At 44.5% G+C, this 14657-nt stretch overlaps 1 protein-coding gene and 1 long non-coding RNA gene across 2 annotated transcripts in view; one reads left to right on the plus strand and one right to left on the minus strand.

Annotated features, from left to right (window-relative positions):
• lacc1 (laccase (multicopper oxidoreductase) domain containing 1) overlaps positions 1–11993 on the minus strand; it is a gene marked incomplete at both ends in the record, with an annotated part of 32837 nt that extends 20844 nt beyond the window's left edge. The window contains 2 exons of the mRNA XM_080019493.1: positions 9666–9844; positions 11537–11993. Of these exons, the coding sequence (XP_079875619.1) occupies positions 9666–9844; positions 11537–11993 (636 nt within the window). The remainder of the gene's footprint in view (positions 1–9665; positions 9845–11536) is intronic.
• Positions 11994–12052: 59 nt separating this feature from the next.
• LOC307244438 lies at positions 12053–14105 on the plus strand. The gene is made up of 3 exons (XR_013844649.1): positions 12053–12119; positions 13563–13671; positions 13760–14105. It is a non-coding gene; the product is annotated as an uncharacterized lncRNA (long non-coding RNA).
• Positions 14106–14657: the final 552 nt, after the last annotated feature.

Consider the following 14657-nt stretch of genomic DNA (forward strand, 5'->3'; position numbering starts at 1 on the left):
CATGGTGAAAGTTCGGATATTTCCAAACCAGAAACCGTGGGTCGATAAATCCATCCGCTGCACTCTGAATGCTCGCACGGCTACTTGCAACGACGGTCTTGTATCTGGAAATATGGATAACTACAAAGCGGCATCGTACTATGTGCGGAAGGCTGTGAAGGACGCTAAACTGACGTACAGAGAGAATGTGGAGCTACAGATGGAGCAACGGGATACCAGACGCCTGTGACAGGGGCTACGGACTATAACAAGTTATAAAAGCAGCCCCTCCCCAGCCCAGAGTGTGGACACCCTCCTGGCCAACTCCTTTTATGCGCGGTTTGAGTCTGGAAACAGCACCGATTGCTCGCTGGCTAATTGGAGTTACACCGCTGGGGATGAGCGCGCCCTCTCAGTGTCTGAGCATTACGTCAGGAGGGCTCTGATGCTGTGAGCACCAGGTCAGCTGCGGGCCCAGATAGCATATCTGGGCGAGTACTGAAGACCTTTGCTGACAAGCTAGCCCCGGTGTTCACAACAATATTCAACAGCTCCCTGGCTGAATCAGTGATCCCGTCCTGTTTCAAGAGTTCCACCGTCGTTCCTGTCCCAAAGATCGTCTTTCCTGCCTACCTGAATGACTACCGTCCGGTGGCCCTCACCTCGGTGGTCATGAAGTGTTTTGAGAGGCTGATTAAGGATTATATCTGTGCCTTCCTCCCCGCACCTTGGACCCGTTGCAGTTTGCTTACCAGCCGAACAGATCCACGGATGACGTGGTTTCCGAGGTACTGCACACCATGCTCACACACCTTGATGGCCAGAAGGGTCCTATGTGAGATTGCTTTTCATCGATTATAGTTCAGCTTTCAATACCATAGTCACCACCAGACTCACTGTCAAGCTGCAGGAGCTCAGACTGAATACTCTGCTATGTGCCTGGATCCTGGACTTCCTCACAGCCAGGCCCCAGCTGGTTAGGGTGGAGAAGCACATGTCCATCTCCCTCACCCTGAGGGAGGGCCGGGCTGTGAGGAAGTCCAGGATCCAGGTGCACAGCCGAGTATTCAGTCCAAGCTCCTTCAGCTTGACAGCCAGTCTGGTGGGGACTATGGTCTTGAAAGCTGAACTGTAAGCTAAAATGTAATCGATGAAGAGCATTCTCACGTAGGCCCCCTTCCGGCCATCCAGGTGCGTGAGTGTGGTGTGCAGTACCTGGGAGACCGTGTCATCTGTGGATCTGTTCTGCCGGCACGCCAACTGTAATGGGTCCAAGGTGCAGGGGAGGGAGGCGCAGAGATAATCCTTAATCAGCCTCTCGAAACACTTCATGACCACGAGGTGAGGGCCACCCGACGCTAGTCATTCAGGCAGGCAGGAGAGGCGATCTTCAGGACAGGAACGACGGTGGACCTCCACTCTGCACCCCACTCGGTACCCCCACCCTGCATTACCTTTGAGTTCTCATTGTATGTTATTTTATATATTTTATTTTATTCTATAGTATTCGACTTACTGCATTACTTTTTAAGATCAGTCAGTTAAAGTAGAATTTTTTAGGTAGCCATTGTGTTCAGTCTAGAACATATTGTGCGTAATCACCCAGTGCGTTGCATTGACATTTCACTGCATATAGTATGTATGAAAGTATGTATATGTATGTGACGAATAAACCTCTTGAATCTTGAATCTTGGAAGAGGTCACGTGCCCAATTGCTGTTCCAGTTTTCCTTGTACCTGATTAACTGTTTTTCAATACATGTCTTCCAATGTTTATATTTTCCATATAAATGTTTGGTTCTGTCTCACCCGTGATAAATCTCCCCCTCTTGGAGGAGTAATTAGTTGTTTATAGACTCAAACATGGTAAAATAGTTCTCCAAAGAGCGGGATTGGTGGAGGCTCTGTACAACCAGGACAGAGTCATTGTAGCAGTTCTTGATCATTTAAGGTGAATAAAGATTCATTGTAGAGTGAGAACTTTAACTCCACTTGCAGACTAACTCTGTCCTAGATGCAATAGCATAGGACAACTTTGGGTTGTATGCCTAGCATGTTGACAGCACAGGTTAAAAAATTTTTTTTAATCCCAACCACAATGGGGTTAGGGTTTAGGCTTCGAGTTAGGGTAGGTTTTAATGTCCTCCATATCTGTGCTCCCATCTACGGAAAGGTTGTAAGGAAACCACATGATTGTTTCTGTAATGCACTCAACATCATTCCTGGCCACTGTTTTTACTATGGAGGCCGTCTTGGTTCTGGCATAGCCATACAGTTTGGCTCTCTCTCACTATCGGCAAACATCTTCCTAAATAGTGGTCCAGTATGGTCTGAAGCAGCTAACGGCAAGTTGGCGAAAGTGGCGCCGCCCCTAGCGGTCGCCTGCGCCGGCGCTCCGGTTACTTTCTTACTCTTTAGTGTTTTTTTCCTTTTTTTATCACAATGTTCGCCAGAAAAACATCAACAATTAACTCATACGACCGCGATGCACTCATGGATATAAAAATTTCCCTAAACGAACAACTTTGGGACTTTTTATCCGTGGGAGCAGAGTGGCCGGCGGAAATCCTACGCGGGAACACTCGCAACAACAACTACAACAAAAATGGAGTCGCTGTTCCACGAGCGGGCCCACGGAGGAAGCACCGAGGTAAACGAGGTGGCATTCGGGTCAGAATGAGGACGCAACCTTACCGTCCACCTCTGCCAAGCATCCTTCTTGCTAACGTCCAGTCCCTGGAGAACAAGATGGATGAACTTCGAGCGAGGATTCAATTCCAGCGAGACACGAGGAACTGTTGCGTCCTCTGCCTGACGGAAACATGGCTGAACCCACTGGTGCTGGATGAAGCCATACGTCCAGCCGAGGCCTTCTCCGTGTTCCGCGGCGACGGATCGGAGGAGTCGGGGAAATCCAAAGGTGGAGGCGTCTGCCTAATGGTAAACAACCGCTGGTGTAACGCCAACAACACCAAATTCCTCTCCCACTCCTGCTCGCCGAACCTGGAACAGCTGACCATACTATGCCGTCCATTTTATCTCCCCCGGGAATTCAGCACGGTCATCATTACAGCCGTTTATATCCCACCGCAAGCGGACACCGACGCAGCTCTGTTGGTTCTGTACGATGTGTGGTGCGGATTTCAGAACAGACATCCCGACGCGGCTGTGGTGGTGACTGGGGACTTTAACAGGGCCAACCTTAAAAAAGTTCTGCCGAATTTCCACCAACACATCACGTGTGCCACCAGGGGAGACAGAACTCTGGACCATTGTTACACTCCTTACAAGAACGGATACAAGCCCGTGTCGCTCCCTGCTTTCGGGAAATCAGATCACGCCGCGATCTCGCTGCTTCCTGTTTACAGGCCTCTGATCGCGCGGTATCTGGTGATGACGAGGGAAGTGAAGCGGTGGACGGACCAATCAGAGGCTGCGCTTCAGGACGCTCTGACTGACGTAGACTGGGACATGTTCCAAACAAGTTCAAGTGACGTCAGCGAGTTTACGGAGGCTGTAGTAAGTTTTGTGGCTACGCTAGCGGATGAAGTCGTTCCCACGGTGAAAGTTCGGATATTTCCAAACCAGAAACCATGGGTTGATAAATCCATCCGCTGCGCTCTGAATGCGCGCACGGCCGCTTACAACGACGGACTTGTATCTGGTAACATGGACAATTACAAAGCGGCGTCGTACAATCTGCGGAGGGCGGTGAGGGACGCCAAACGGACGTACAGAGAGACCGTGGAGCTGCAGATGGAGCGGGGGGACACAAGACGCTTGTGGGAGGGGCTGCGAACAATAACAAACTACAAGAGCAGCTCCTCCCCAGCCACGAGTGTGGACGCCTCCCTGGCCAACGGACTGAACTCCTTTTATGCGCGGTTCGAGTCTGGCAGCAACACCGCTAGCTCGCCGGCTAATTGGAGTTACACCGCTGGGGATGAGCGCGCACTCTCAGTGTCCGTGCACGAGGTCAGGAGGGCTTTGATGCGGGTGAACACCAGGAAAGCTGCGGGCCCAGATGGCATATCTGGGCGAGTACTGAAGACCTGTGCTAACCAGCTAGCTCCGGTGTTCACCACAATATTCAACATCTCCCTGGCTGAATCAGTGGTCCCGTCCTGCTTCAAGAGGTCCACCGTCGTTCCTGTCCCGAAGATCGCCTCTCCAACCTGCCTGAATGACTACCGTCCGGTGGCCCTCACCTCGGTGGTCATGAAGTGTTTCGAGAGGCTGATTAAGGATTACATCTGCGCCTCCCTCCCCAGCACCCCAGGACCCGTTGCAGTTCGCGTACCGGCAGAACAGATCCACGGATGACGCGGTCTCCCAGGTACTGCACACCACGCTCACGCACCTGGATGGCCAGAAGGGGGCCTATGTGAGAATGCTGTTCATTGATTATAGTTCAGCTTTCAACACCATAGTTCCCACCAGACTGGCTGTCAAGCTGATGGAGCTAGGATTGAATGGTCCGCTGTGCACCTGGATCCTGGACTTCCTCACAGGCCGCCCCCATGTGGTCAAGGTGGGGAAGTACATGTCAAGCTCCCTCACCCTGAATACAGGATCCCCCCAGGGCTGCGTCCTCAGCCCCCTACTGTACTCCCTGTACACACATGACTGTGTGGCCAGGTCCAGCTCCAACACCATCATCAAGTTTGCTGACGACACCGTGGTCGTGGGCCTGATCACCGACTGCGATGAGAAGGCCTACCGCGAGGAGGTGGCTGACCTGTCACTCTGGTGCCAGGACAACAGCCTACACCTGAACGTCAGCAAAACCAAGGAGCTGATTGTGGACTTTAGGCGTGGATCACAATCGAGGACGCACGCGCCCTTGTGGATTAATGGGACTTCTGTCGATAGGGTGAGCACCTTCAGATATCTGGGAGTCCACATCACAGAGGACTTAACATGGACTGTTCACACAGACACTCTGGTGAGAAAGGCGAGGCAGCGTCTCTACCACCTCAGGCAGCTGAGGAAATTCCGGGTCTCGGTGAGGATCCTCAAGTCCTTCTACTCTGGAGCAGTGGAGAGCATCCTGACAGGCAACATCACTGCCTGGTTTGGGAACTGTACTGCCCAGGACAGGCGGGCCCTGCAGAGGGTGGTGCGTTCAGCTGAACGTACCACTGGAACTACCCTCCCCCCCTTGCAGGAGTTATTCACCAGGAGGTGTAGTAGCAGAGCCCGTAGGATCATGAAGGATCCTCATCACCCCAACAACGGACTGTTTCAGCTGCTGCGGTCAGGCAAGCGCAGTCACACAGCGAGAACAGAGAGACTGAGACTGAGTTTTTTCCCGCACGCCATCAGAACTGTCAACGCTGACCTCACCAGGGGTCCTAACTCAGCCATACACTAGGCTCCACTACCTACTGTACTGTATGTAGCATACTGTACCGCATACTGTGTCACTGTTCAGGGTTGTTCGTGATGCCGTATTGCTGCGCCGTACTGTTGTATACTGTGCTGTATTATCCCAAACACTACTCCCTCTATTCACATTCATATGCCACTTTAATTCACATGCCACTTTAAATGCACATATCTGTATATACATAGGCATATTCCTTCTATCTATTCCATTTTATTTCAATTTATTTTTATTGTTTTTTATTCTTTATATTTTTATCTTATTCTATAAGTATTCCACTTACTGTATTACGTTTTAGGAGTCAGTTAGTCGGTCTATTAGAAAGGAATTTTCTACTTTTTATTTTATTTTACCTTTAATTTTTTCCTAGGACATATTGTGTGCTATCAACTGTGTGTTGCATTACATTTCACTGCATATATGTATGGAAGTATGTATATGTATGTGACAAATAAAAATCTTGAATCTTGTTGTATAAATTCACCTAATTTCCCCTGCATTTTTTATGATTAATATTCATTATATAATATGTGTGCTTATACAAACAGATAACCATGAGTAAAATGCATTCAATTATTTAATCTTATTTTAGGTATTTTATTTAATACATAATAAAACCAAGTTTCAGTTCAGGATTTCCATTTGTTTTTAATAATTTAATCAGCTAAGAATGTAGTCCTTTGTAACTAGAGGTTTAGCTAAATTATTACTTGAAGCTCCTGTCAAAATCACAATTGCAAAATGTGCAAAATTCATGGTACGGCAGTTTTGAGGGGCGGAGACACAGCCATTGCAATGATATCTTGCAAGGAACTTCTGGGCGGCATGGACTTCAGTAGGTTTTCTGCTCTCTCTGTCTCCTTGTCAGTATCCTCTACATCTGACGTCATGAATATTTTCTACCTACAAGGCTGGTCGGGTGCTGGCTGCAATAATAACAATTATTTACTAGGTTAGCAGTCTATAGTCAAACACCTTTGCAATGGTCACTTTTCTCCAACAGATTGTGTGCGATTCAAAGTTAGTACAGGTAGTTTCTGTGGCGTTTTATAATTACTACATCAGTTATTCACACCATAGCCGTCTGGTAATGAGGCTAATCACATTGTATGCGCGCTACCATGGCTAACTATATATACACAAATTGATCTAATTAGGATATAGTCCTTGAAATGCATCGTCTCGTGAAAAAAAAAAAAAAAAAAAGTACGGTCCCTCCTTGGGAATTCAGCTCCGCTAAAATCACAGCAGTCTATATACCCCTGCAGGCAGAGAAAATGCGCTAGAGGGCCTATCAGGAGTACTCACTGGACCACAGAACGCTGACCCTGAGGCAGCTTCTATTATTGTTGGTGACTTCAATAGGGCTAATAATGGAGAACGTCTTGCCAAAATATCACCAGCACATTAACTTTCCTCCCTTGGTGATCAGACTCTTTACTATTGTAATTCACAAATACGGAACAGCTACAAACCCTTCCCATGCCCTGAAATATATGCTATATTCTCCATTTTTACATTTTTAGGAAATGCAAGTGTTTTATGATGTATATTTTTGCTATTCTTGCCATATTTTTTCCCTTATTCGTGACTCTTTTTGATCATTTAATATATTTTATCGAATGCATTCTACATAGTTGTTGCAGGCCATGTTACAATAATTTCACTGTTTAGAATGACTGTGTTATACTGTGCATTTGACAAATAAACCACTTTGACTTTGAGAATCATATATCATCTTTCTTTTTCCCAGCTTAAAATGCTTAATTTCTGGTGCAAAAATCAAGTTATTCGTTCAGAAATTATGGCAGTGACTAAAACCAAGAATGGCAGTAAGAAGTACCATAGAAAAACATAAAAAAGCTGATCCAACATCCTGGATGAGGTTGAGCTCCACATCAAACTCATCAGACTCTGTATATTATAGCGACAACCTATCTGATCCCATTTTGTCCACAACAAAACTTAGACAGTTATTATTCTTTAGCAAATAAATAATGTTATAGCTGCAGGCAGCAACTCGCAGACTCCAGGTAGTCGGCCCTTTGTTAAAATTCAAGTGTGACAAATGTGGGGATGGTGGCTCAGGAGGTAGAGCTGGTCGTCTAGTAATCTAAACGTTGCTGGTTCGATGCTGTAGTGTCCTTGAGCAAGACACTTAACCCCTAATTGCTCCTGATGGCTGCGTCCATCGGTGTTGGAATAATTGTAAGTCGCTTTGGATAAAAGCGTCTGCTAAATGTAATGTAACAAGTGTACTTTGGCTCTCTGTTCTGGTGTGTTTATGACTGAAGAAGTTCATTCATTCCGGTCAGGTTACAGTGTAATTTTATGATCAGCCGGTGTTTGCAGCAGTCGGTGGGTTTCCTATTGGACAACTAATGGCTGTTATCATTCATAAGTAGGGCTGCATGATTATGTCTAAAATGATAATCACGATTATTTTAGTCAATATTGTGAGCACGATTATTAATCCATTTTGGGGAACGTAATTATTTTATGGCACTTTGAAAATCAACAGAAAACTGCCTTCACAATTATAATGTATTTTAAAAACCTATAAATAAATAAACTAAGGTAAGTGGTTTAACTGACGTCAATTATAGATGATATATAATGAAATAAATTGTGTATAGTGCGCTAGACATTTTTGTTGTAATTGTAACAAAGCTTTGAGGCATCTGGAAGGGAACCCAATAACACACAAAAAAAAAAAAAAAAATATATATATATATATATATATATATATATATATATATATATATATTTTTTTTTTTTTTTTTTTTTTTACATATTTAAAGTGTTTTTAACACAAACACTTTAAATATGTAAATATTTATTATGATAAATAAATGTGTATTGTACACAATAAATTACTTGAATTATGTATTCGCTTATGGTTATTGTTACCAGCAATTATAATTCAGGAAGTTTGTGTACATTAATATTGCTGGAATGTCTAAATTCTGACCGTGATGTTATTGGGTTTTAATTTTGTAGAGCTTACTCTGGTGCATGTCATTTGTCCTCAGAAGTGTATATATTTATGAAGTTTAATATATATGCTATGTTTAATCTAGTTGTCTTCTGGTAATACTTCAACTTTATTTTTATCAAACATAATAAAGTTTACTAGTGATAAAATAATACCTGTGACTTCGTAACCTCATATGGTTTAGTTTATTTAGTTTATTTAGTTGAAGTCCAATCGCGACTATATGTGTCACTAGACTCCAGTGCTATCATGTGATCTGTGTACTCCGTCAACTTGCAGATGCGTACTTTGTATGGCGCCATCTTGGTGAGATTGTGATTGTTGATCACAAACTTCTTCCATAATTATGAACCGATTTGGATGAAACTCGAACAACGCCATGTTGGAAAAGCCCCGAATAAAATTTTTTTTTTCAGATTGTCTGTGGGTTTGTCAGGACCATGACATCCAAAAAGGTCTGACGTCAGTTACATGTGCACGTGCCGCCATCTTGGTGAAAACCAGGTTGTTGACCAATCACTAAACTGCAACGCCATCATGTGACAAATGTGGCGATGATAAAAATATAGTCTTTTACTAAATTATTCCACAATAATGGACCGATCTGGATTAAACTTGGATGAAGGCATGTCGTGCCGAGCTGCCCCGAATACACATCTAATTAATCTTGTCTGTGAGTCCGGTGGATCCATGACATCCATAGACTACTGATGTCAGTTTTTCATTCGGGGCTGGACCCCTTAATATAGCTGCAGGCAGCAATACAAGGGGTCCAGGTTAGTTGGTGTGACGTCTGTGATGTAATGATGCTCAAGGCTTATTTGCAATGCTGTAGATTTTATTTAGGGTGAAGGGCTGAGTTTCTCACAATGTGCTCTGAGCCACTATCAAGGGCTCTATGTGTGAGCTACAAGTGAGCTGCTGCGCTTTGTTTAATCCAATTATCTTCTGGTCATACTTTAATCTAATTATTTTCATTAACATAATAAAGGTTAATAGTAATAAAGTAATACCTGTCACAGTGTTATTTCGTATGGTTTCTGTTTCAACTAACTACAATTCAGGAAGACTGTGAACTACATTCTCCGTGTTGTAAACGCAATGCCTACCGTGTGTTTAACAGCAGTTATCTCTGCGCTTCTGTGCTTCTTCGTATGTATTCTGTCAGAATTCATGTCTTATATTACTTAAGCTTAAGACCAACTGAATAGTCCAGTGAGCAGAACGACACGCTTGTCTGTGACCAATCAGAGGTCTGCAGTGCTATCACATGACCCCTAATAATTGTGGGCTCTGCTGCAGTACCTTGACAAAGCGCAAGGGTTGAGGATGAAAGCCAGCCCGGAGTGCAAGGCGCCGGCAGTTCTCATCTACCACAGTCTTGGGGTCTCTTCTCTTGCTGCTGCTGAACAGGTTCAAAGAGGACAGCGTTTGGATGTCGGAAATACCACCAGTACGGGTACTGAAGCCATGACCGAAACATTCTGCAGGCAGACATTGACATTGACATTAATGGGGAGAGGAAGAAGAACACAAAAGAGTATTCAATGAGGTTTACTATTTAAAGAGCTAAAGTATTCACACTGCAAGTTGTCATTGGTGGGTTTAAAAGTCCGCTGTAATTTCTTCCGCTGGATTTTCAAAATGCTTCATATTATGTGTGTGTCTGATTAAAAGAATGTGGAATATACAGTATTAAGCATGGACAGAATCATTATTTGAAGAAAAACAAAAGAAAAACAAAACTTTGCCCCACTTATGACATAAATTCTGGATTCCAGCCCAGCATCTTCAACCTGTGATTTGCAAACTTTGCAACTCACACTAGCAAACGCTGTATGCTAAATGCCAAATTTGTATGCCAAATTTGTCATTTAGTATGTCTGAAATGGTACAGTAGTATGTTCATTTCCTTAAAATTAATTACATTTAATGAATAATTCATAATGACGTTGGCTTGCTAGTTTCGTGGTTAGCCGTTGGTAACCAGAAGTTGAATGACAAAGACGCAAAGATGTATAAACCCCCCATCCCAATCTGGCCCCTTACTGCTGCCCCTAAGCACTAAACACATTTTTTGCATTCACGTGTAAAAGGGAGCCCCATTCCTGAGTGTGCAAAATTCAGTAAGTGAGAGATGCTGCGCAGCCCTTCAATTGGCCCTTGATACTGATGGAGATGAAGTATAAGCTTAAAAAAACAAGGGATGACCCATCCTGCATTGCCATGCCTAAGCATTGCTGCATGAAGAACATGCTGCTAATGTAAATTATCCAGATGTAGATTATACAAATATTTATTTTAAGTAAATATGCCAGGCCAAAGGTGATGTTGCTCAACGCGCATAAACATGCCACTTATTTTAGATTAATCATTGTGGTGTGGGATAGTGTGGTTTGAGCAGTCACAACTGGATCTAGGTAATTGGTCAGGATCAGTGTGGCTGTATACCTGTTGCTCGTTGATTGGTCTAACGAGCAGCAGGTAAAATCCCCAATCCACATAAACACATACAGGAGAGTACCCCTTGTCATGACATGCCGTCCATCTGCTGCTGGGCTTGTTCCACCTTGCACACGCTCTACAGTAAACTTGTGTGTCTGCTGCCCCATCGTCTGTGTCTCTATTCTGGAGGGCCCTGAAAATGCTACTTGGGTGGCGTGTGGCAGGTGGAAATGCCACAGTGGCACCCGAACAGGGACTCTCCGGCACGGGAAAGGGACATTTTAAATGTTGTGGCTGATCGGTGTAAATTATTTACACCGATCACTGATTTATTTACATCAGCCACAACATCAAAAATACCACTATTAACCACTAATATTGTGTAGGTCCCCCCCCCTGCCGTCAAAACAGCTCTGACTTATCAAAGCACAGACTCCACAAGACCTATGAAGGTATGTGGTATCTGGCACCAAACATTTACAAGTTTAGGGTAAAAAAAAAAACCACCCTAAACTGCAATTATTGTAATTTAGTGTGGCTAGGGTTTTTTTAAGGTCTGATCCCTCCGGAGCAGAAGGTGGCGGTAATGAACCAATGAGCGGGATGCCAAACGCCGTAAAACAAGAAGATGAAGAAGCCAAATAAAATGTATACGCCTAAAAGAAATTCAGATTATATTTAAAAAAATAAAATCCCACACGCTCAAAAATGGATGACAGTGGATTTCCAACCTGGAATGATCGTTGATCTGAGGATGGTAACCTCTCCGTGGAGTGCGGGTAAACGCTGCAGGAAGGCGGAGACCTCAGCGCGGACGCTGTCCGCTGATACCCTGGGGTGCTCAGCGAGGACCGGGTCCGGGCTACGGCAGCGGCAGTCGGTGTGCGCCTCTCCGGATCTCACCAGATACTCGAACGCGTACACCGCTGTGAAAAGCTGTTCCTGGTACCAGCTTAGCGTCTCCCTGCCCCGCGCTGAAGTGACGACCGCGACCGAGTTGATGTCCAATTCGTCGGCAGTTTGCTTGAAACGGTACAGACACTCCGAGACGCTCCCGGAGTCCAGGACGTGGACGGTTCCGCCTCGGTTTCTAGTAAGTCTTTCCGAGAGAGACGAGAGCAATTTGCCGTTTGAACCGCGAAGTAAGAACACATGGGCGTTCGCGTCCCCGCCGCAGAAAGTCAACATGTCCGAGAACGATTTTTCCAAACATAAACCAGCACAAGACTGATCGAGGTGGATGAGGTCCAACATTAAAGATCCGTACATTTTAGTTTTCAGCGATTTAAACGTCGAGCAGGGAATGTCGGACCGGTAAGACTCACCGTGACGCACTTTAAATGATAAATACCAACGCGGCTAATCGACGGCTGATGTTGTAAAACTTCCTGCAAGTTAATTCTCCGCCCACCGTGGAAATCCCTCATGCTGCCTGGTGTTTCCCCGGTGTGCGCAACATTCCGCTTTTGGTGACCTTGCGATGTGTGTGTGTGTGTGTGTGTGTGTGTGTGTGTGTGTGTGTGTGTGTGTGTGTGTATATATTATAAAAACTTGAAACCACTGTGTGCCGCTGCCAAAGCAACCGTAGCACACTATGGGAAGATGGGGGCGGAACTGAACGGATCAGAACTTTTTTTTCTTATACGTTTATTTAATCAAGAGTCCCAATGAGATTTATAAAAAAAAAAAAAAAGTTTATCTATCTCTATCAGCCACAACATTAAAACCACTGACAAGTGAGGTGAATAACATTTCTCATCTCGTTCCAGTGGCACCTGTCAAGGGGTGGGATATATTAGGCAGCAAGTGAACAGTTCTTGAAGTTTTGTCAGAAGCAAGAAAAATGGGCAAGCATAAGGATCTGAGCAACTTAAACAAGGGCAAAATTGTGAGGTGTTCTCAGTATGCAGGGGTTAGTACCTACCAAAAATAGTCCAAGGAAGGACAACTGGTGACAGGGTCATGGGCACCCAAGGCTCATTGATGTGTGTGGGGAGCAAAGGCTAGCATGTCTGGTCTGATCCCACAGAAGAGCTACTGTAGCACAAATTGCTGAAAAGGGTAATGCTGGCTATTTTAGAACTGTGAGAAAACACAGTGCATTGCAGCTTGCTGTGTATGGAGCTGCATAGCCACAGACTGATCGGAGTGCCCATGGTGGGCACTCCGATCAGTGCCCATGGTCCACTGCCGAAAGTGCCTACAATGGGCATGTGAGCGTCAGAACTGGACCATGGGGCAATCGAAGAAGGTGGCCTGGTTTTATGAATCCTGTTTTCTTCTACATGTTGATGGCCGGGTACGTGTGCAGCATTTACCTGGGGAAGAGATGGCACCAGGATGCACTATGGGGGGAAGGCAAGATGGCGGAGGCAATGTGATGCTGTGGGCAATGCTGGGAAACCTTGGGTCCTGGCATTCTGTGGATGTTACTTTGACACATGCCACCTACTTTAACATTGTTGCAGACCAAGTACACCCCTTCATGGCAACGGTATTGCCTGATGGCAGTGGCCTCCTTCAAGCAAGATAATGCGCCCTGCAGCACTGCAACAATTGTTTAGTAATGGTTTGACGAACAGAGTTCAAGGTGTTGACATGGCCTCCAAAACCCCAGAACTCAACTGATCGAGCATCTGTGGGATGTACTGGAACAACAAGCCCGACCCATTGGGGCTCAGATTGAGATCGATCGATGTTTTACCTACTTAAATCATTAATCTACATAATATCTTGTTTTAAACTCTTCCCTCTCAGAAAAAATGGATGAGGCCTGCTGCCCCCCCCTATGCTTCTTTTGAATGCAGAGCAGCCTGAATCGTGCATATACTATTATTGTCCTTGGATGTGCTACAAAATAACTAAGGTGCACTTTTCACGTTTAAATGAGATAAATATAATCAGGGCGTTGATGTCATAACCGTTGTAATGTGATCTTTATCATGTTATAACAGGCATTCGTCTGGAACTCTCAAGGAGAGCAGCTGATCGCTCTCCCGGAATGAAACGCCGCTTCCTGGGCAGCAGTAGCGCTGAGAGTCACTTTTCCTCCAATTTTCGCAGGTCAATAGCTTTTTTGTGTTATGAATTAGAACACTCACAAAGTCTTTAAACTTTTATTATTTGGCAATTTTTCGTCAATGTCAAACCCGTGCACACTAAAACGGGTTGTAGTAATGCAATAATTATATACCAGTATGTTGATGTTTGGGGGTAAGGACATCTGGAGCCTCTGATTTTTATCACTAGTGTTTTGTGTTATTTGTGAAATTCCTTTGTGAAATAAAATAGATGTTAAAATGAGCTCAAACTGTCTATTTTTTCAATTTGGACCCTAACAGCCCCAATAGTAACAACAGTATACCAAGAGATATTGAAAATCACCTCTTTCAATCTCTTATATTAACAATATTACATTATTCATAACATCATATGATGTCAACTAGTTTATATTTTCTAACAAATGCTTGGTTGTTCCTGTACTGTAATTGATTACCACTTAATTAAATAAATGTTTTGTAACTGAATTTGTTCAATCTTTTAATTGTTTTTGCCTGTGAATTCTCCCAGAGTAATTGTAGAAGTACAACTTTGCAGAAGGGGCTCTGTGAAGTTCTCTTAAGTTGTACAGCTAATTTGCCTTCATTTTAGGGTAAGAACTTTAAATTCCCTAATCATAAAAGTCTCCAGAAGTGAGCATTTAAATGTTATATAGCTGTATAGTTGTGCGAGCCAGTCCACGGAGGGATATATAAATGAAACGCAACTGGTGGGTATGCCTGCATACATGCCGGGAAGGCCGTTCAGCTCCAGCATATAGGATACAATGGTGTTTGAGGTAAATGAGGAAAC

This window comes from Zeus faber (assembly GCF_960531495.2).
Source record: "Zeus faber genome assembly, chromosome: 18".
In the NCBI taxonomy this organism is placed as follows: Eukaryota; Metazoa; Chordata; class Actinopteri; order Zeiformes; family Zeidae; genus Zeus; species Zeus faber.